This window comes from Spea bombifrons, chromosome 2 (genome assembly GCF_027358695.1).
Source record: "Spea bombifrons isolate aSpeBom1 chromosome 2, aSpeBom1.2.pri, whole genome shotgun sequence".
Taxonomy (NCBI): domain Eukaryota; kingdom Metazoa; phylum Chordata; class Amphibia; order Anura; family Pelobatidae; genus Spea; species Spea bombifrons.
In genome coordinates this window covers 125,823,686-125,846,711 of record NC_071088.1, presented here as the reverse complement: position 1 = coordinate 125,846,711, position 23,026 = coordinate 125,823,686, and the positions used below count along the sequence as shown (strand labels likewise).

The window sequence follows — 23,026 nt, the reverse complement described above, 5'->3', positions numbered from 1 at the left end:
TGTGGTGCGCTGTCTGTGATGTTTTACCGGTGCAATAAACACTAAATGCTTGATAAAGGTATATAAAATGACACACAATATAGCTTCTAACCGGTTTATTAGAGACAAAGGTGTCTGAAGTCATGTTTCTTGGATAGTTGGGAACAGTCCCTCTCGCCTCACACGGGGACGGCCTTTTGTTTGCACAATGAGGTCTAACCAATGAGAAGCGACTATTCACCCGTTCCCATCACTGGGAATAAATAGAAAAGAGCCGCTAATCCTCCTAGTATAAAAACAATGCTCAGCCGCTCGTCACGTCCCCTCTCTTTCATTCTATTGGTCGGCTGTCTCACGTTCTCACACTTTCATTGGGTTGTACAGATGCCAATCCAACATAGAAGGCGGGGATTTCTGGATTGACATCGCAGTCGCTCATGGAAGGGAGTTGATTGGTTAGGTGGAGAGATACGTCGTTGAGCCGCGGAGTCCCGCCCCCTGTGTGTTCTGCGAGAGGCTAGTTGGGCAGTATGCGTGGAAAGTGATGGAGAGCGGAGTCACGGCAGCCGGGACCGAGCAGCGAGACCGTTAACCTTCACGGCGGAAAGGACACGCTGCAGGATGGAGCAGTGAGCGGCGGCTGGACCGGTGTGTATGCCCTATATACCCCCGTACATGCCCCCTGTGTGAGAGAAGCCCCTTCACGCAACCAGGGCTCAGCAAGGTCGCCTCTCCATTAATCCCATGGTGTGGGAGTGTGGGGATGCGCTGACTGGAGCGGAGCGCTCGGGCCTAGGGGGAATTAGGTGAATTCTGCCCATCAAATAAATGATGACGTGCGCGATACCCTTATAGCCTCACGACTTTATTGGCGAGCTCTTATTAATAAATACAGCCATTTAAAACAGGAGCCATCTGGCTACCCAGCTCAGGCCCGTGGCTAGTTATCTACCCCCAGACCCCATATCTGTGTGCAGAGCTCGTAACCCCGCAGCCTGTCCCGCGGGCTCCGTCCTCATACACACTGGGAAGCCCTGGGGGTCAGTGGGGAAGCCTTTAGGAGCAGCTGGATTATGACACGTGATTTCCAGAATACTCTGTCCCTTCTGGGGCATTTAATTGTTTTTTTTTTCATTATTTATATTTTTATATTGATGATCCTTAATGTTTTTTCTCCTGTTTGATGGGACTTTGTCTAATGTCACAAGCGGGAAGCGATGTATGAAATCCCCGCACCTTGCAGTGTGTGCTCATCTTTTGCTTTTGTGCACTGAAGGGGTTAATATATGAACTAGCCCCCTATTGATCAAGCCTTATGTTGATCTGTTGCCCCCCCCCCCCGCTGTCTGGCAGGCAGCACATTGCTCACCCTCTGCCATCGCAGGAGGATCATTGGCTGGAGAGCTTGGCTGCCGCTTGGGGGCCACAGTTTAGCAGGTTTTGGAATGAATGGCGGTGTGGCAGTCGGGCCCCTTTGTGCCAGAGCCGTGTTGTTGTTGGCATTGTGTTGCTGATGTGTTTGGTCAGCGAGCGGCGGATAAGCTCTCCAGGTTTTCTGTGTTCTTAGGAATGTCATTCTTCTCCTGCCATCGAGGTCCTGGCGCGGTTCTGAGGTTCCCGCGTTCTTCTGGGCTTTCTCCAGCTACCCGGGGTTACTAGCGGCTTGTCTGGTGCGATGAGTGGAATGCACGCTCAGGGCTGCCAGCGATCACGTTTCACGGACCCAGATGCTCGTGTGTGAAATATAACCTCGCAGGCTGTGATACATTAACCATAAAATCACTCGCATATAATATACTTTATCAGTGGTTTATGTAGTGCCATCGTATTCCGCAGGGCTGTATAACGGATATATATACAGTATATAGCTTTATATAGTACCGTGCCACCGAGCTGATCATCCGGTGCTGGACTCTTCATTTTACATCGTAGAATTTGTCCTGCAAAGCGCAGCATCACATCTGTTATAGGCTTTAAGAACTTCTGCTTAGAACACGCTGGTGTAGCTATTAGAATTATACTGGTATAGCTAATATAAATGTGCCGGTGTCGCCGTTAGAATTTTGCCGGTGTCGCCGTTAGAAGTGTGCCGGTATTGCTATTTTTGTATACGGCCTGTAGAGGATCGCTGAATGATGCACCTTTGGCAGATTAGATCAGTCCAGCAGCCAGGTGAGGACATGTATGGGCTCAAAATGCATTGTTTTCAGTGGGTTTAGGGACCGCCTATTGTCCTTAAGGGGTTAACACTGATTTGTCCTAAAACTGACTTCTGCCACCAGGCCGGGTATTATTTGTGGTCATTGTGTATTATAATACACTATACAGGAGTTCGTTTGAGCAGTGCCCGTCCGTCGGTCTCGCTTTTTGTTAGTGTAAGTCCAAATCGTTGTGTCCTGTTTGCCTGCTTTACAGCGCTACGGCATAAGGTGCTGCTATATCAATCGATAATTATAATAGTCAATGCACAAGCCCCGGGTTTGGTACGTTGTGTGTAGGAGATTAGATTCGCCTTTGTAGTAGTGTGTTGAAATGCATGACATTGTGGACGCGCCGGGTGTGCTGGCTGTGCTCCCACGCGTTTGGCAAGCACCCCCGTAACAAGTCACTTGCAGCCATGGTTGGAAGCCTGTTGAGTGTATGGATGTGCGGCAGGTGCGCTCGGTGGGCTTTTGGCGCCGATCCCTTCCACAGAGGAGCATTCCCGTCGCAAGCTCGGCGGACAAGGGAATCGCCCCGTGGGCTGAAATAAGTGACGTGGCATAATTATTTGGTTTTAAAAGTGGTTGAAAAGAAACATGATGTTTTTATAGAGTGTGAAAACCTGTAATAGCTACTAAAGCAGAGTGAAAATATTTCTCATCCCGGTGTGCGTGGCATAGAAAGCGTTAAGCTTGCGGTACCACGTGGAGGTGACTTGGGTTCCAGATTATTGAGGTGCTGGTTACTCTGTTTCCAGCTCCTCGGAAAGGTCAGACATTTCTTCTCTCCGGTTATCTGCGCTTTCCATGGAAGCCTGACGTGTGTACGGATTTTTGGTTGTGCAGAATGCCGTGTTTTATGTGACATTTATTCTTTAAATGTTTTGCTAAAAATGTTTTCCTAATTTAACCTGGCAGGCACCAGTCCGGAAACCCTGCCGCACTGTGTGAATATATTATTTATGTATAGCTCCATCATATTCCGCAGCGCTGTACAATGGGTGAACAGGACATAACAAGCAGTGCATCGCATTATTTGACTTACAGAAAATAGAGGTGTGGAGAGCCCTGCCTGAAAGAGCTTACAATCTAGAAGGGGGTTTTACACTAGAAGTGACGTGCAAATGTTTGTGGTGAACAAGCCACGCAGCTGTACCTCGGGGTGAACATTGTGTAAATTAATGTTATTTCTCAACACAGACTAATGAATGAGAGCTTCAGAGACGCCAGACAGCAGGAGTGAGGCTAGCAAAGCTGAGGTGGTGCGTGGAGTCTGATGCCCTGGCGTGGGGATAGGAGCAGTCCTGAGAAGTCTTCTACATGAAGACTACCTTCTCTTTGTGGTATTCGTAACAATAGTTATTATTGTGCGAATGAAAACAAACTGATTTTTCTCATTAAATGTATCGTGCTGGGGAGTCCGCTCTACCTCCAGAGCTCTGATGACGAAAGACATCTGATGACAAAACACGTGGCTGTCTTTTTCTGTAGACACTCCATGTGCTGTGTTCTCCTGCTCATGGAGAACTTCTGTATTTAGGGAGAGCTCTTCCCGTATCAAGATGAATACTTCCGAGCTGCTGAGAACCTCTGATAAACTCCTCTCCGAGACGGCTCTGCATCTTCATTATTCACGCTCCCTTCTGGACGCCGTTTATTTGTGACTTCCTATCGCTGTCCTCAATCTGTTTACTTGTAGAGATCTATCGGTTTAGAGCCAATATTGCTGAGTAACGGGAAGCATAGTAAATCGCTTGCTGCCTCTGAGCTATTATTGATTGCGGGTCTCTTTGATAAGAAAATATAGCTCGTGTCTCGCCCTTCCTGACCCAGCTAGTAATTTAAACCAGAGAATCTGCCCTTTGCCATATCATGTAAAATAATAGCCACCCCCTCAAGAAGAAAAGCAAATGGGTTAAAAATGAAAGTGAGCAGCCGGAGGGGCGCATGCTGTGGAACGATGTTCTAGTAAAGCAGACGGGTGAGTACATGGAGGTTTTTGTGTTTATTTTGTGTAGTTGTCCGTTGGGGACCAAGAATGTATGTTTGTTTTTCTTACATGAAGCCGATGAGCTGGAAAACTTCTATAAAGTCTGGCGCCCGCGTCCTTAGTTCGTGTTTTTCCCGGCATGATGTGTTGCTGTGTCGGGCTGATACCTGACCTTAGGTGTGCCGTATGTCAAAGCAAACCAAGAATTCAGCGCAGACCCAGCAAATACCTTTCAAAAAACACCTAACGCTTAAATATTGGGGACTCCATCACACTATATGGCCATATACTGCATATACCGGCCACTACGACTAAGCTTGGCGAGTCCTATCTAATTTTTCATGGTTATATTGCGTACCAAGGAGCTGAATCAGTGGGGCGGCATTTTAACCCAAATGAGACTCTCAAGCAACTTAAAGCCTTCTCCAGACACCATTATTGAGTCCTGTGGCCGGACAGGCTGCTCAACACCAAAGTTTAGTCTGAACCTGCAAATACGCAAGATATACAAAATAGGGAAACCCACTCCTCTATTTCTTGTGCCAGATGTAAAGCCAGAGTATTGCTCCACATTTAGATGCATGTTGCTACAATATGTGGCTTCTATAAGGATGTCAGGCGCCATTCGCAGCCTATGTGGAGCCCTACATCCCATGTGTGTTCCAGTCTCCAAGAGGATCATGGGTATTGGCATGGAACGTAAAACTAAATTATGAAGATGAGTATAGTGGGAGATTCACCAATAATCGTGTATTTATTTCTAAAACTTTTCTTTCTGTATGTGTACCCCATCTTGTTTAGATACTTTAAAGCCATGGGAAAACTTTTTTTTCTTCTAGGGAGAAAGGGTTAAATTGAAATACATTTAAATTTTATTAAAACCCATTTACTGATCCTTTAGATACTCTGCAGGAGCTGAGATTTCACAGCGGCGTTACCTTGCTTTTTGACACCCTGGTGCTTGTTCAGAAGCTTTCCGATTTTGGGTCTTTTAGGCGTTTTTACTTCCCATTTACGCGAGTATAACTGTGCTTCTTGTCCTTTCGCACTTAATTTGTTTCCGAGGCAGCTGTGACTGCAGCCTTTACTTTGATCCTGAGTCGTAAACGCTGTTTCTTTATGAGGTGTGTGTGAACATTGTCATTGGTGTTACGACATGCCAGTATAGTGTGTGTGTAGCATATGTCCCATATATATATATATATATATATATATATATATATATATATATATATATATATATATACTACCATTAAGCTTCTAGCTGTAACATCATTGCAAAAGGGTTTTTTAACGATAGCACTTTATACTTAAACCTAAACTTGGATTAATGAACACAACGTTCCGTTGGAACACAGGAGTGATGGGAGGGATAAAGGTTCTCCTATACGTCTATGAAGATATTCCGTTAAAAATGTTCTGTTTTCAACTACAACAATCATTTACAACATCAACGCCATCTGCGCTGAATTTCTAAACCATTTCATCTTATTTTAATGGACAGAATTTCTTTTCTTTCAAAAAACAAGGACATTTCTAAATGACCCCAAACTTTTGAACTCCATGGTGGGACGGAAACATCAAGGTTTTCTATGTAAGCCCTAGATTTACACTGTGTTTCTTGATTTAACAGTCCTGGTGTGCCCCTATCCTTTCTGCAGTTCAGGTAAAGGGGTGGGGGAGTTTGTATGAACGAGTATGCGAGATTGAGCGAATGAATGAGTATCAGTGAATTGTGTTTGCGGGAGTGGTCGGGATTGGACACATATATGTTGCGGGAGTGGAACACACATGTTGCAGGAGCGGGTGGTAATGGTCAGAAATTCAGCGGCAGTGGGATCAAGAAAACAGTCCGGCGCAGGGCTCTAGTTCTAACGTCTCCCTTCTACACTTCATTTTAGCATTATGTTATTTGATGTTTCTCGCACCATGAGAGATGAGGGCTTAGTGACCAGACTTTTACATAGGAATCAGTCCTTTACTTAAGAAAATACAAGGTGCCCTTTAAATTAGGTTGCATCAGGGAAACCTTTAACTTAAGGGTGAATGCGCATATTCTACATGCGCAGGGATTTCCAAAGTTTAGCACGCTCTTCCTATAGCCCTACGTTCTGCATGCATCAGCAGGGCCGGAACTGGTGTCATGATTATGAGAATGCTGCAATTTTCGCATCAGTCCCCCTCGCAGATAAAAGTTGTGTGCTGGAAAATCGTTTCTCTGTTTTGGGAGACACTTGGTAGTATCCTGTTGTACAGCGATTTAGTATATGATGGCGCTATATATTAAGACCTTCGCATGTTTGTGAAAATATCCCTCCATTCATAAACCCAAAGGGAGAATCCCCCCTCCGTATATGATGAAGTGAGATTCAGGCCCTGACAATTTAGAAATGCGCACTTCCATTAATTATCGTGGAATACACGTCGCCGTTTCCTGTGGAAGGATAATTCTGCACTGCAGGGATTGTTAAACCAAAGTGACGAAATTTACCGCTCTCCGTTGACCAGAGAGGCTCAAGCATTTTGAGCTGATGTCCCGTTTTAGACCATTATTTATTCATGAAAACAAATGCATCATGTCTATTTCCCATCTATTACCCGAGCCTCGGACGTGGTTATTCCATTATGCTGATGTCAGTCGGAAAGATCGAATAAAATATATATTTACTACATCCCAGCCAGTCTTTTTACCAGTCTCCTTGGAAGTTCAGAATGAAATAATCTGTACTAAAGTTTCTTATCTCTTCTGATACGCGCCGGTTCCCCGTGCTGTAGGGATAGGTTCTGAAACACCATGGCTTTTGTGGTCTGCATCAGAGGTTTCTGTCACCGTGGAGCGGGGGTGGGCTAATGACCCTAAAGATACTGAAGCACCAGCTGTATCAACAGCAGAATTGGATGGTTCCCGTGTTTATACAGTAATCCAAATAAAGCGTGCACTCCGATCATTAGGATGTGATGATAACAAAGGCAAGAAGCTGAGTCAGAAGGCTTAGAAGCATCAACACATTGGTAACGCGCTCGGGACCAACGTAGTTTCAATCATCTCTGCAGTGAAAGTGAATCTATCGCCTTTCCATACGCTTACCACACAGGGAGCGTCTCCATAACCTGCTCCTCCTCAACAACCCTGCGGTGGAATCTGAGGTCCTCTTGGCTTTGGGCACAGGAGTGATGTACGCTCGGGACATATCAATGATTAGTCGTGTGCTCCAGCTATGGAGTTAGCTGTATGCATGGAAAGAAGGTAGAACAATACTTTTTGGTCACCACTTCTAAGGAACAATTGATTCTCTCTCTCTCTCTCTCTCTCTCTCTCTGCGGTTCAAAATGGGGTTTATTTACCGAGGCAGTAGTTGGCGGGGGAGTTGTAGTTTCAACTGAATTCAAAATGCATGAAAAAGGGTCATTACTGGCAAGTTTCTCTGTAAGCTGAGCCGGTCTCAAGAAATCCATAGTTCAGTGGTTAGAGGGGCACTCCAGCCATCGTATGCATTATCATGCATTGACGTAATTAGAACTGAGACTAAGACAAACCGATACATTATGTAAGGAAGGCCCGGCTGTCAGGGAATGGGGTGAAGAGACCGGGATAGAGATGCTATAGATTGATCTGGGAGTTGTATTAGCGGCAGATAAGTTCTAGCTGCAGAGATTGTATGTTTCTCTGAAGGATTGGGCTTTGAGACTCTTCTTGATTACAGAGAAGTAGGGTAAAGCTAGAGGTTTGGTGAAAGGGAGTTCGAGAGATATGGGGCAGCACGAGTAGCATCTTTTAAGCAGGAAATGGAAGAGGTACAAGCGGCTCTGACTGAATGTGAAGGATGAAGGAGAGGTTTAAGTTAAAGATGACCCCAAGGCGTCTGGCCTGGTTAGTAGGAGAGAGACGGTGGTGGTGTTAATTGAGATAGATAATTCAGTTGCTGGGGTGGAGATGGAAGGAGAGAAGATAAATTCAGTTAAGTATCAGGTAGCGTTGTGATATCCATGAAGAAATAGCAGACAAGCATTTTGTAATCAGGGACATGGGAGAAGGAGAGCGATCGGGGTAGGGCAGGAAGATCTAAGTATAATCTGCATATAGATGATACTGGAAACCAAATTTGTTGATTAGTTTTCCAGAGAGATGAAGTTTAAACAGAGAAGCGCAGAGGGCCAACTGATACTTGGGAACTCCAACAGAAACCGGAAGAGGTGTTGGAGCTGCTTCGGAAGAGTAAAGGGGTCTGAACTCAGATCGTAGAGGATCAGGAAAGGAATTATAGGAATTATTTACTTCCAGTTGGATCCAGCATTGTCTCGGAGATCCCTGTGTGCAAGCAGACACCAGTATGCACATGTGGAAAGTCTTCTGGGGCATTAGACTGACTCTTATCTCGCTGATTTAACCGTGCATGTTTGTCTCCCTGTAAGTAGCTTTCTTCCGTTGTCCGACTTTGGGTTAAAAAACAATCTGGAAATAAATCACAGATCTGGAAGTGTGAAAATGAGGTAGAAGTAGCCGGTTCTAGAAAATAAATATAATGAGTCTGGCTTGGTACAGACTCGGTCTGGTTTTCTTTTCATCCGCTTGCTGTTTTGAATCCGCTGGACGTTGATAGTTCTCGGGTGTCCTATCCGTCACTAAAGGCGTGTGGCTCCCCAGGGCAAATCAATAGGAAATTCGAACTACTTGGGGTGCCTGGACTAATTTCACAAGCTAGGCAGCCATGGCTGATTGTCCAGAATTTTCTGGGCGCGGCAGAGGAGGGCATGTACATCATGTAAGTATTTATTCATTTTTCTCATTTTTGAAGAATGAGTATTAATATACACACGTGGTGCTCAGGGGAAGTCCAGGGCACAAGCAGCCTCACCAACGACTAATACGCATTAAGTTACTTAGCTACTACTTTAATATTCTATGCTTCCCGGTTAAAAAAAGAATACCTGCTGAATCCTTCTATGCATTTATTTGCAAAAAAGAAAAGTGACGCTCGGCTATCATGTTCATTAAAGTGGGTATGGTGGCTACAGTGTCCCTTTTAATTCACAAAGGGCTGAGCGCTGGTTGTTTTTTCTTTAGTAATTATATAGAAAAAACATTCCGGTTCCTCCGTTCACACATCCGCAGACTGATGAGATTCATTTAAACTCTGCGAGAGGTCATTCTTCCTAATTGTATTTTGGCTTTAATTTATTACCTTTTAATCAGGTCCATGCATTCTGATCAGCGTTCGTGTGTTTTGTTCCCAGGGCTTGTGTGCATTCAGATCGAAGTGTCCATTCGCAAGGCTTGATGACCCCTGATGTGAGCAGTTTGAGGGTACTCTTGTGAGGCATATGGTGGGTAACTTTATTTTTTTATTTATTTCTTAACCTTCTGACAGTGGAATATACCCCCCCCCCATTCGCTTTAATTTAATTGTGCTTCATATATAGCCTTGCATAGCATAAAATGGATTTTCCTTTTAGTTAAGAAAAGTGTATGGTTAGTATTCTTTTCGCAAGATGTCTTATAAGATTTAAGATCCTGTCATTATATACTCAACCGCAAAAAATCCAGTAAATAGGGTCACTAAAAAAGTATACTAAAATGTAGGGATTACACTAAAATAGTTATTTTTCTTCTTCTTCTTTTTTTTTTATATTAACAGAACTTCCTAAACAGAACTTTTGACTATAATAGTAACAAAAGCCCAGTGTAGCATGTAAGGAGAGCACTTTGCCCCTCCAAAATGAAGGGGGGTGGCAGAGGGGCTGTTTACGGAACATATTTTGTCTTATTTTCTTTTTCCTTATCTACCTTGAAAAATCAGTTTGTGTGGGCACCTTAAACATGAAGAATGCGGGTAATGATTAAACTAGCATATAAGCTTTGGTCACTAGGGTGTCAAACCCCTGGTTATGAAATGGTTAAGCCAAATTAACTGGCTGTTGAATATGGTTTAAATGGCTGGGGATGGGGAAGGCGCTGAACATGCGTGAGGTTCTTTGGGGTCTATTCACTAAAGCAAGAGTTTGTTGGGCAGATGGCAGAACCAGCCGAGCTCCTCCAACAGATCCTCCATAATGTATAGTAAAGTCAAGGAGTTGCAACGGCAACTCTGCTATTCGTGAATAGACCCCGTTGTGTTCCTTCAGTGCTGCCCTCCTTTTTTTGTTCTGTTCCGTATTGTATCGAGAGGGTGGCCATGTGTGTGATTTATATTATATTTAATTAGAGGCCTTTAAAACTGGATTTCGACACTCCTCCGAGTAGAGCTGTTAAAGTTCCCATCATCACTCTTGTGATGATGGGAACGGTACTGTTAGGATCGCTGCATGTGCGCAGTTGATATAACCGGCTGTAATAATAGGAGATCCTGCGATGAGCTCAAGCGGTCTCTTCTTTTTTTTTTTTCTTCTAAACATTACCGTATTTGCTCGATTATAAGACGAGGTTTTTTTCAGAGCAAATGCTCGTCTTATAATCGGGGTCGTCTTATAATCAGACCTCAAATAGGTCTGACTTTGAGACTAAGATCCAAATCCCCCGCAGCTGCAGGGGACCTGGATCCTCCTGTACCCCCCCCGCCCCACTTACCGTTGCTTCTGAGTCCTTCTGAGTACAACTTACGCTGCAGCCGGAAGGAGGTGTGGCTAGCAGCGGGGGGTTGTCGAGCAGACCTTCCCCGAGACTGTCAGAGAGACTTCCCCGCGCCGGTGCCGGTTGGTCTGCGCGATGGACGCAGACAACCCCCGCTGCTAGCCACACCTCCCTCCGGCTGCAGCGTAAGTTGTCTACGCGAATCACTTAGAGATCAACACGCTGCCCCGGCTACCTGACGGGACTCAGAAGCACCGGTAAATTTGGGGGGGGGCAGGGGAGTGTTAAATGGGGGGCATAAGGCATTTCTGGAGGCAGAGTGTTCTATGAAATGCCTTTTAACCCCCTTAGTGCCACTCTGCCTCCAGAAATGCCTTTTTAACTCTCTATACGCCACTCTGCCTCCTGAAATGCCTTAAACCTCCCTATATGCCACTCTGCCCCATAATATGCCTTTTAACCCCCTTAATGCCAGAGTGGCATATAGGGGTATAAGGCATTTCTGGAGACAGAGTGGCACATAAGGGGTCAAAAGGCATATCATGGGGCACAGTGGCATATAGGGTTAAAAGGCATATCATGGGGCACAGTGGCATATAGGATTAAAAGGCATATCATGGGGCACAGTGGCATATAGGGGGTAAAAGGCATTTCTGGGGCAGATGTGCATAACTGGGGGGGGGGCAGGTTGGAAAATAGAAGGAAATAAAACCAAAATATTTTTCTCAATCATAGCTTTTATTAAAAAAAATAGTTTAGATGAATTAACATTTACTGGTAAAACTTTTTTTTCTATAGGGTCGTCTTATATTCAGGCTTTTTCTTTTTTTTCCTAAATTAATATTCAGATTTGGGGGGTCGTCTTATAATCGAGCAAATACGGTATTTCTAAGCCCTGCTCCCCCCCTGTATCGATCTATTGTATCTGAAGATGCTCATTATATCATTCTAATTACAAAGAAATGGCTGCCCAGGAATATTTTCTTGTAGCCGTCTGGAGCGAGCCGTCTGGAGTGAGGTGGATGCAGAATGAGCATCAGTCCTGGTAAGAAGAGGATTAACTTGTCAGCATCTTTTTTTTTTTTCTAATACTTTAATCTAGTCGGTGTGTCGGGAGAACAGGTTAAGATTTTTTTATCTTGGTATAGGAAGACCAGGTTTCATGGAGCAGCACACAAAGGCTTTCTATTTGTTTGTAGATACGTTGAGTATATGAGCAGCAGACTGGCAGGGTGTGTGAAAGGTTCACAAGCCTGTTTGTTGTGTGATATTCACAATACTTTCTGCCAAGCAGACAACCGAAGCCAAATTGTGCAGAAAATGAGCTGTGATGACACATTTATGCCGGCGTGTGAAAGACTCCCATCGGTAACGCATTCTGACTCCATGCTGCAAGATTAGCTATACACGTGTGTATATAAATATATGTATAAAAGCATGGCAACGATTTTCATTATCTATTATCGATTAGTTGTTGCAGCCCTAAATGCATGGGGAGATTCTGTAGAATCCCTTGATTCATTTGCAAGGAGGGATCAAATGACGACATCTGTCATACGAGTGTCCCTTTAAACTTACACTTTGTTTACATTAAGGCCAGTCAGGCACCATCTTCATTTTTTGCACTACTTATCTCTTGTTGAGCTGTTGTACAGTGCTACGGAATACGGTGGTGCTATGCAAATCAAAACTATTATAAATATTTACGTAATTGATAAGGGACAGTATATTGTTAAGTCTGCCAATGTTATTTCTGTACAAAGCGAATAGATTTCCAAAAGAAATATCCGGCTTGTTTACATCAAACATGTTTCAGCCTCTTTAATCCCTTTAACGACGTTCCTGAGCTTGCCCAGTATATTATGGGCTTGTTTTTTTTTTTAAGAATGGGGTTTTGGGGGGATTTAAATTGAGAATGTGTTTGTCTTAAGTCCTTGTGTATGGATTTGCCTGGACCATCTGGGAGCAAGATTTCCAAAAAATATCCAATTCATGTTTTGAAAACGAACATTTTGTCCCATTTGATGCCAATTTAAAGAGAATTTAAGACTCTAATTTGCACGATCAGCACTGGCGCTTTTTGGTACCAGGCCGGCACATTCTTGTGATGGTTTACAGATGTAACAGTTGATTTGTCCGATCAAATCCCATGTTCTTGTTGTTTGCTTCTAAACATTTGTTCTGTAGGACCTTTGGTTGGCCACGGACATGCATGAGACATTTTGGCTCAAAGTGAATTGTCGTCACCAGGCATACGTTGTGTTTGCAAGCTGCTCGTGTTAGCGAAGCACCACTTCTAAGCCTGGCATCTCTGGCCGTTTCTGACGTTGTGCCACAGTGCACAATATTTTAAGTAAAATAGATGAGGTGCCACACAACTTTCCCACTAGTCCATGTAAAAGGGCCAGCTGGTGATACAAGGCCATTGTAGATTCAAGTGGCCAGGGTGTACCTGTGGCACCTTTGCGTAGTTTATAGTATTTTGTGCCAAGTCAGAAGCATTTATCATTATTATTATTATTTATTGTTTTATATATCGCCATCATATTCCGCAGCTCTGTACAATAATTTATTGGGGATTATTTTTATACAGTGCTGTTCTGCTGGAAAGTACTTGACATTCTCATTAATGCCCAGCCATCATATCCCTTTCCATTAATTATTTGGGGGAAAGACTGTATATTTGACAGGGGTTGGCAAGGTACTCAATCTTGTGTTGTCTGCCACCCTGCTCGCTGTCTGTAGGGGCAGACAGGACTGCTCCCACCATAGGACCTAAGAAGGTAAGAGACGTGCAAATGGGGCTGTGTAGCTGCCCATGCTGGCCCCTGGCCGCTGCCGAAAGCACCTACATTGAGCATGTGAGCATAAGAACTGAGCAATGGAAGAAGTCTCTTGCAGTTTTCTCCAGGTCTCATGAATGCAGTTTTCTTTTACATCGCGTGGATGGTTGGGTGCGTCCCTTACCTGGAGAACAAATGGCACCAGGATCCATCCATGGAGATGATGGGGCACCTCACGACCTACAGGACTTAAAGGACCTGCTGCTAACGTGTTGGTGTAGATATCACAGCACACCTTCAGAGGTCTATTGGAGTCCATGCCTCGACAGGTCAGGGCTGTTTTGGTGGCAAAAGGGGGACCTACACAATATTAGGCAGGGGGTCATAATGCTATGGTTGATCAGTGTAATATTGGCTGCTACTTTGGTGCACCATGCAATTTTTTTTTTCTTTTCACCAGATGTTGGGACACGTAAACATACTCCTGTAGAAGGTCACCCCATAACCTGCAGCTGTATGTATTATATGTATCTGACTACCACAACTATAGATGGTAAATAATTTCACTCCAAATTTAGAAATTCATTAAAACCACTTATTTACGTAATAAAGTATAGTAATCTCTCATCTCACTTCAAGAAGGTAATTTCATAAATAGCTCTATAACCTGGAGCAGTGTCCGTCCTGACATTGACTCTGCTTCCTGGATTGTCATTGTTGGGGTAGTTTAAAGGTATTGCCAAATGTTTTTTTTTTTTAACATTTATAACTAAATAAATGTTATTTGTGCAGGTCGATCAGTATATATGAACGTAGTGGGGTGAAGAATATTTTCATAGTATAATATAGTATTACTGAATGCCCACACCCTTCCCAGAGAATTCTTTCATCTTTAAATAAAAATTATTTCTTTATTTTTATGTTTTTTGCTGGGAACACTTGTTGTGCAACAAAAGAAGACAGTTTGTTTCCATAGAAACTAAAAAATGCTTCTTTAAAAATGTGTACTTTCATGATATTAAACATTGATGAAAGAATAAATCTGGTGAGGTATATTTGCTTAACTTGCTAAATGCCCGACGCTTCAGACAAAAAAGAAATTTAAGCCACTTCATCCATTTACTGGTTACTACAGATCGCACCAGTAACTGACAGGTGAACATAAGATCAACATTAATTCTCTTGCAAGACTTTCTAGACTCAATCCTTGCTTCTCGCAGAGGCTAGGTTCCTCGAATCCCCCGTGAATACAGAAATCGTGAATACAGAACCATTGATCTTTGGGAAAAATGGGGATTCGGCTCCTGCGGGTCCCTGATCACCACAAACTATTCCTACTCATCACCATAGACTCATTTCATGCAACCTTCTTGTAAACAGCTTATTCCTTACGCAGTTTGTTTTATAAATGGATTTTTATGCCGGTTTTCTTTGTATGTACAATCGTTTGGTCTCCCAATACGCTGTCACATTTTGAAACATGTACTTTATCAAGGAGATTCCTCACAGCCTACTAACGCTTACGCTCACTCTACGACACGTTTGTACTACGCTTGGACCCCTTTATCCCGTTTGTGATGTAAGATGGGGGACTCTGTGCACATGGCCGCTTACCCATGAGGTGCGCGTGAATAGCAAAAAAGTGGGCTACGGTTTAATGCCCCGAAATAGTGGGGATTGACTGTACATTATCAGTATCTCTTCTAGCATAGAGAAATGTTGGTCTGTCTTAATGTTACTTGTAGTGAAGAACAGAGGTTCTTCACCATGATCCTCCAGCAGTTCAGATGTTGAGTCTTTAGATTTTGCTGGGGTTGGTAAAGTAGTTGGTGGGATCTGAATGCGTTCACCTGGTTTCGCCGTGTCACAGAGTGCTGTTCATGAGTTTCACGGCCGTTCTTTGTTACAGATTCGGAGCCATGCCGTTGGTTAAGAGAAATATCGAGCCCAGGCACCTTTGTCGTGGATCAATACCCAACGGGATCACCAGCGAACTGGAATGTGTAACCAACAGCACCCTTGCTGCGATCATACGCCAGCTTAGCAGTCTGAGTAAGTGCCCGGTTTCTGTATCACTAATTGGATTAAAAAAAAATAGCTTTATTATTATTTGCCGATATCTGAGTAAAAATGTAATGTTTTCTTGTGATTTAGTGTTGCAATGACATCATTCCCCCTTTAAATAATTGTATTTCTAGATTTTAGGAGTCAAAACTTTTGCTCTTCCGTTTTACCTGAAGATCAAGGCTTATTTGCTTATGCCATAACATATTTACTGATCGCTCGGAGATGTTCTGTTTCTGTATTGAGTAATAACTATATGACTCTGCGGATGGTAAAGCATTGCTTACCTGTCAATCTTTAATATACTTTCTATACGGATATAATATTTCCTTTATGGTGGATCTGTGAGCGTCTCTACAGTTCAGTCCACTAGAGAAACATATGAAAAAGCACACAGCCTTTGATAACATATATTCTAGTAACAGAAAACGGTGGGAGTTCCACTTTAAAATTATACCGAATAGACGTAAATAAGCGCTATAAATGCAGGCTTTATGTAACATATTTTCCCAGAGCCAACAGATTTAACAGTAAATTAGCTGATTACTCTCACTATTTTATTTTTTCGTCTGGCAGGCAAACATGCCGAAGACATATTTGGCGAGTTGTTTAATGAGGCGAACCATTTCTACATCAGAGCAAATTCTCTCCAGGACAGAATCGATCGCCTGGCCGTCAAAGTCACCCAGCTGGATTCAACCGTGGAAGAGGGTGGGTAGCGGCATGAAATCGCTGTACCAGAAGTGATGCGTGAACCGCTCGTTACACGGCCATTGCTGAGAGCGTGCGGCGGCTGCGTCGTGTGGTGATTGTTATTAATGATATATAGCGCCAATAATTTACGCAGCGCTTCTTGCTATACCTATATTCAAAGGGTATGACAAAACTACGATTGACAGAATCGCACATACGATACATTTGGTAAGCAGGGTCCTATTTACTATTTCTAACGCCATTCCAAGTACAAAACTAAATTGTTATTCTCTGAATCACCCGTGGAAGTGTAACCTTTTTGAAATGGCAATGCAGCCAGAGATGGACTTGAGATACTGATGGACTTTCAAGTCAAACATGTTCCTGCAAACCTAATCCATCCCTTAACGCCGACATCAGGAAACCGTCTCTTCTCCGCCGATATCAGCCTCCTCCAGTAAACTCTACCGGGTTTATCAATGAAGGTCTGTGCGGATTATATATGAAAGATGCTTTGTACTTCTAAAGACCAGACGGAAGAAATTCGGAAACATTGATAGCATATAAATTACAGAAAAAACTAATTATAGTTGCTGCTTGAGAACTGGGTCTGAGGCATATGTCAACAAAATCCGGGGACTTCCATGTTAAAATTGTATACGTGTAACGTGTACACAGTTCATTGTTAATCGAACGCTAAATTCATAGTACCAACAGAGGAAATGTTTTGATTTTATCATGAAATTTTTTAGCATGCATAGAAAATAAGTCGCTGAATTATTTTATGTAAATAGATCTCGTTTTATGTTTTGCGTGAAACATGCTTTTGATCATTGTTTTATATCTTTTGTGAAATCGTAGTCTCCCTGCAAGATATTAACATGCGGAAGGCCTTCAAAAGCTCTACAATTCAAGATCAGCAAGTCGTCTCCACGAATAGCATCCCGCACCCTATCACAGACATCTATAACACGTGCGACAAGCCACCGCCGCTGAATATTCTATCGCCGTACAGGTCGGTGACCGCAGAACCTTCATAAACTGCCCGGCTATTTAAATAAAGAAACCCGGGACCATCTATAAACCTCCCATAAACAAGTGGGGCATTAATAACCCTTGTGTGTGTGTGTGTGTGTGTGATTATTTATTCTTTTTTTCTTTCGACAAATAGAGATGACAGAAAAGATGGTTTAAAGTTTTACACGGACCCTTCATACTTCTTTGATCTTTGGAAAGAAAAGATGTTACAGGACACAGAAGATAAAAGGAAAGAGAAGAGAAGGCAGAAGGTAATTATTCCCATATATTCACTAACTGCGGTCTGTCCGTAAAAAGTCTGTTTACTAGTATATGCCAACGCGGAAGTTCTTTCCCTGCTCTTTGGCCAGATATTTCTGTAGCACTAATACAGGTTCCCTTTCAACACCACGTCTACAGGCATCAGTAAGGTACATTTTGGTTGAATTGGCAAGTGCCATTAATGACTGTTACAATAATTGTCTAACCAATACAACATTCACACAACAATGAATGCTTATTGTGCTTGGGTTCGTCAATGGCTTAAATTTCTTTTACCGTTAGCTGGAAATATCTAATCTACCAATGTTATTTGTAAGAATTAGCAGAACTAGTTGTAGAAAAACACAAGTGGGGTCTTTCTTTTGCCTTTAGATAATACTGTAGCCCTGTGTGCCCTCCCATACTAACTATTCTTTTGCTTTATCCAACCTAAAGAAATGTTTTCTGTTTCTGAACATCTCTGAACTTTTGTCCCCCCCTTTTTTCCTTTGCTGTGGGTTTGTGTTTCTTTCTTCTCTTGATGCAATCAGGAACAAAAGCGTGTAGACGGTACGACTCGAGAGGTGAAAAAAGTGAGGAAAGCCAGGAACAGACGGCAAGAATGGAACATAATGGCTTTTGACAAAGAGCTTCGGCCAGACAACAGGTTGTCTCCAAACATATACCAGGGAGCATCTTCTGAGGGCTCGTTATCTCCTGATACTAGGTCTGTGGACAATGCCTCTGCCTTTCCTTTTAGAACCGCTCAGAAGAGTTTTTGTGTTAGACTTTGCTGTTTGGAAAAACAGACCGTGTCGGGTTGATCATTTTATATATTTTTTTTGTACGACTATTTTCTTATCTATATAAATGTTTTCCATTCTAATAAAATGCTTAACATACAAAAACATATTATTTAATGTAAAATCAGTATGATAATGGATCAGTTTCCACAAAACCATTTTAGTGGAGGATTTTATGCACGTTGTGCTCCATGAAACTTAATGTTAAAGACTGAGCCAAGTCCCATGACTACAGACGTAGTTTCCCGATTCATATGAGATGTACCAAGCTCTCCTCGGTTTTATGCCCTCGGCTCAGTTCATTTATAGTAAATAGATACTTTTACGTGTGCCTTGTATCACAGAACTTTGAACAACTTCCAGCGATTACAAAAATAATCAAACGGAGGAGCATGATTTTTCCTGGAAGCCTTGTAGATACCGAGGACACCGGGCAGACTCTGATTATATGATTGCTCCCAGCAGTCTGTGGCGCTTTTACCATTCATTATGTATTCTGATATGTTATTCATTACTTCCTCTTCAGTCTGCAAAATAGCTAGAATTACCATTGCTTTGGGGAAGGATTTTTGTTCCACGTAGACATATTTTATTATTCAGCATCTAAATATTTAAAACAATCTAAGATAAAGGGGCCGTTAAGAGTGATTCCTTTATTAATGCTCTTATTTTGCGGTTCTGTTTCATGTATAATTCTTGAAGTTGCTGTGTACGTTCCTGTTGTGATCTAGATTGTTACCAGTTGGAAGCTGATATGAAAACCTAAACCAGAAATAGAACCATAGCCTGTCTCGTATGTAACCGACTCCATTGATGAGATTCACAATCATTGCTTGAGTTTAGTCCTATACACGTCTAAACATATCAGATTTTGGTAATCTAGTCCCAAATTTCATGTTTAAAACGAAAGGATTGAGTTATACTTTACATAAAATCACCCTGAAGATCACGGTTTGAATTAAAAGAAATGAGTCTCCAGCCAGCACAACAGAACATCTGGAGGGGGAGACAACATGTTACAGACACACGTGTGTACAGTTGCACCAACACTGGATCAGAGCGGAAGCATGAAAGAATTTTCCATGAGGGTCGGTCATATTTACTTTTGTGTTGGCCAGTGTCATGGCTCCTGCCGTATTTTGGTGTTGAGAGCATGTATGGATTGCATGATGTGCAATTAACATGGTGATAAACTACCCCGTGTTACTTTTTTGCTCGCTGTGGTCCTTTTCAGGGATTTTCTGCATTTGTCTATTGGTAAAAAAAAGTGTGGCCGCTACGCAAGAACACTACTGAGCTGGATCTCCTCCTATTAGAAGGCACAAAAGACCTATTAACATTGGGGTCCACTAACACAAGGGATAGTTGACCCAAGAAGTTATGGTTTGAACTTGCTCGCTTCACAATTCACAAGGGCTAACACTGGCAAGAAGGTTGGCCATGCATAATTAACTATGCATTGTAGGGGGACAGTCAAGCTCTACCTGTTGCAAAAGCTTATTGGCGATGACCCTTCATAATGTATAGTGAAGTCAAGGCACTAGAACCAGAACTATCTATTCGGTGAATAAACCCCTAAGAGTACACAGTGGTCCGGTCTGCATATAGTCTGCACCTTATTACTAGTAATGCTTGATATGGCAGAGAAGATACATTGGCAGTGGATTAAACAGAGTGAAGTTTGCAGTTTGTTTTGTGTTTTTGCTACTGAAAAACGCATTTGTTTTGAACCCCCTAACTCATGTGTGTGCCAGCGAGTTCGAAAATATTGTGACTCTAATACCTCTCCTTTCTTTTTAAGGTCTCATGTGTCTGATGTGACCGATTATTCCTATCCTGCGACTCCAAATCACTCCATTCACCAACAATCCATGACGCCAACCTATGTGGGATCAGGAGAGCCCCAACTTCACAACCAGAGTCAGGAACATGACTACAGGTCCTCATCTGGGACACTAAGGCATGGCACCCTAAGCAGACCTCAGCAGCCGCCACCACCTCCACCAGCCATGGAAGGACAGCATCCTGTCCCAGCGTCTGATCCCAGGTATGTCAAAGCTCTTCCTGTAATTATGCATCTTCATTGTAACCACTAAAAGTCATATAATGCACCTGTTCATTCTCTTAAGGGTTAGTTTAAAAAAATAACATTTAACCAATGGAAGGCTCTCAAAAGCTCTCCGGTGTTGCAGCCAGCGTGTGTTACTGCTGTTAATGATATTTAAAAACATTACATTTCCTGCAACATTTTACTAAGGGGTTATAATTGATATAACATAAATATAAAATCATTTTAAATTATGCAGTATACATGATTGAATATATTGGGGTTTTTTTTTTGTTTTTTTTTTATCTGTTGGTGAAAGCACCAAGACTTACTGATTTGTGGGTTCTCAAAGTTCACAAAGAATTGTTTTATTTAGGGATGCACCGAAATGACAATTCTGGACCAAAACTGAAAATTCAGCATTCGCTTGGCCCAAACCGAAAATGACCCCCCACCTTAAAATAAAAAATGACCACACTTTTAATAAAAGTAACACACCAAAATTGGACGAAAAAATTAAATCACACTCCTATCATGCCTAGGTTCTAGCATGTAATGGTTGCCTGGGCATAATAGGAGTGTGATTGCTGTTAATCATATATAGTAAAATTGTTATTGAATTGAATTGCATTGAATTCTTTATGCAATTTGGTGTGTTACTTACGTTTATTAAAAGTGTGGTTAACACACCAAAACTGGATAAAAAAAAATCAATAACCATATTACTATATATATGATTAACAGCAACCACACTCCTATCATGCCCAGGCAACCAGTACATGAAGGAACCTGGGCATGATAGGAGTGCGATTACAGCCTCCCTATGCCATGCCCCCCACACACACCACACATTCATTTACTCATTCACAAACATTAATTTGCTCATTCATATTAATTCACAGATACTCAGTCATACACCCTCCCCCCACCCCCTTACCTGAACCGTAGATCTCTCGCTCGCAGACTTCCGTAGGGGCCCTGCTACTTTCCTCTTTGTTGCTCTCACACTATATGCAAACAACTTCTCTTGTACCACTCAGGGAAGCAGGGACAGAGCAGAGTCATGTGGCTCCGCTGGGTTCCTGATTCCCCTGGCCGGTAGAAGAGACGCTGCTCGCACAGTGTGCAGGCAACGCACAAGTAAGCACGCCCCTGCGGACGTTTATTTTCGGTCGTTTTTTTGAATTTGGCATTTTGCCGATAATGCCCTTTTAGGGTGATATATTTTGGCCACCGATATATCGGTGCGTCCCTAGTGTTATTGTATTAATCACTGCACAGTTTAACTCCATTATATCCATTTTTCAGGAGGGTACATCCTTCCCAGTTGATGGACTATTACCCCACAGGATCTCCACCTCCACCGCCACCACCTTTGATACCTTCTGCTCAAACTGCTTTTGTTAGTCCTCTACAGCATCCGACACCTGCATCTCCAGCAGGACATGTATCTGGATCTCCCTATGCCCCTTCTCCACCTCCGTCTGGGCTCACCATCTCTGCATCTCCTGGCCCACCTCCTCCACCGCCAGGGCCTCCTGCGCCTGCTTTCTCTATGTCATCGTCTCCTATGCATTTCTCTAAAGTGCTAGAAGCAAAACGACATGAGGGTGCACATATGCTGGGCTTGACTAGCGATGCCCGTAGTGATCTTCTTTCTGCCATACGCATGGGTAAGAACAAGTTGGTACAATTAAAAGATAAAATACAGTGTGTGTGTATATGTATACCCAACTACATATTAATGTCTATGTATTTAGAATGCAATGTCATCAAAGTCCCTGTTGGTGTAATGGTCAGGTGTCCCAATACTGTTGTCCATATAGTGTGTGTGTGTATGTATGTGTATATTTTTTAACACATAGCGAGTCTTGTAGGGCTGTCACTTAAAGATGATTCGTACAATGTGGCTTAAATGCGCCCAGACTTGTAAATGGACGTGTGGTGTTAGTCTAGTTGTACATTAGTTAATTGTTATTGAACTAGTTCATACCCCATTTATTGTGATAGTGCTGCACAATTTAAATAAATTATAATTGGAGAATTTTATTTTGCAGGAATTCAGCTTAAAAAAGTGCAAGAGCAGCGTGAACAGGAAGCAAAGCGTGAGCCCGTTGGTAATGACGTGGCCACCATTCTCTCCCGGCGCATAGCGGTCGAGTACAGCGATTCAGAGGACGATTCAGAGTTTGATGAAAATGACTGGTCAGACTAGAATGCCCAAAAATATTCAAATGGAATTAAAATGTTTCACCTGCCCCTATGATCCACTCTGTGTCATTATCCATGTAAAATAGATCACAGCTCCTGAAATGCTGGCATGATGGGTACAACAATATGTGGCTGAGAGCACTTGGCTGAGAGTTATGGGCTCCCACGGTGCAGAACGCAACAGAATCTCAGGGACACGAGGTGAAAACAAGTAGTTGAAACTGTGACATGGTTAGCTTTTATATTTAAAGTCCTTTTTTTTAATGATGTATAATGGGTGATCAGTAGTGTGCGGCAGTGTACACGTTTGTGTTGCACATCACTAATCTAGCAAATAACACAGCAGTTTTTTTTTTAAAACTAAACTCTGTTGAATGATATTATTGTATAGAGAATTATACTTTCCATA

General features: G+C 42.7%; 1 protein-coding gene across 1 annotated transcript; it reads left to right on the top strand.

The window, feature by feature from the left end:
* Nucleotides 1-311: 311 nt before the first annotated feature.
* On the top strand, nucleotides 312-22,737 carry WASF3 (WASP family member 3). Its single transcript, XM_053456404.1, has 10 exons — nucleotides 312-627; nucleotides 9,406-9,495; nucleotides 15,431-15,573; nucleotides 16,162-16,296; nucleotides 17,140-17,293; nucleotides 17,450-17,567; nucleotides 18,108-18,283; nucleotides 20,161-20,406; nucleotides 21,715-22,079; nucleotides 22,464-22,737. The coding sequence occupies exons 3-10, from the start codon at nucleotides 15,441-15,443 to the stop codon at nucleotides 22,619-22,621; spliced, it is 1,485 nt and encodes a 494-aa protein (XP_053312379.1). The 5' UTR covers nucleotides 312-627; nucleotides 9,406-9,495; nucleotides 15,431-15,440; the 3' UTR covers nucleotides 22,622-22,737.
* Nucleotides 22,738-23,026: the final 289 nt, after the last annotated feature.

Excerpts from the sequence above, each read along its gene's own strand:
- WASF3 (XM_053456404.1), top strand. The coding sequence starts at position 15,441 with ATGCCGTTGGTTAAGAGAAATATCGAGCCCAGGCACCTTTGTCGTGGA. Across the intron at positions 17,568-18,107 it reads AAGAGAAGAGAAGGCAGAAG|GAACAAAAGCGTGTAGACGG; the intron begins GTAATTATTCCC and ends TGATGCAATCAG. Across the intron at positions 22,080-22,463 it reads TCTTTCTGCCATACGCATGG|GAATTCAGCTTAAAAAAGTG; the intron begins GTAAGAACAAGT and ends TTTATTTTGCAG.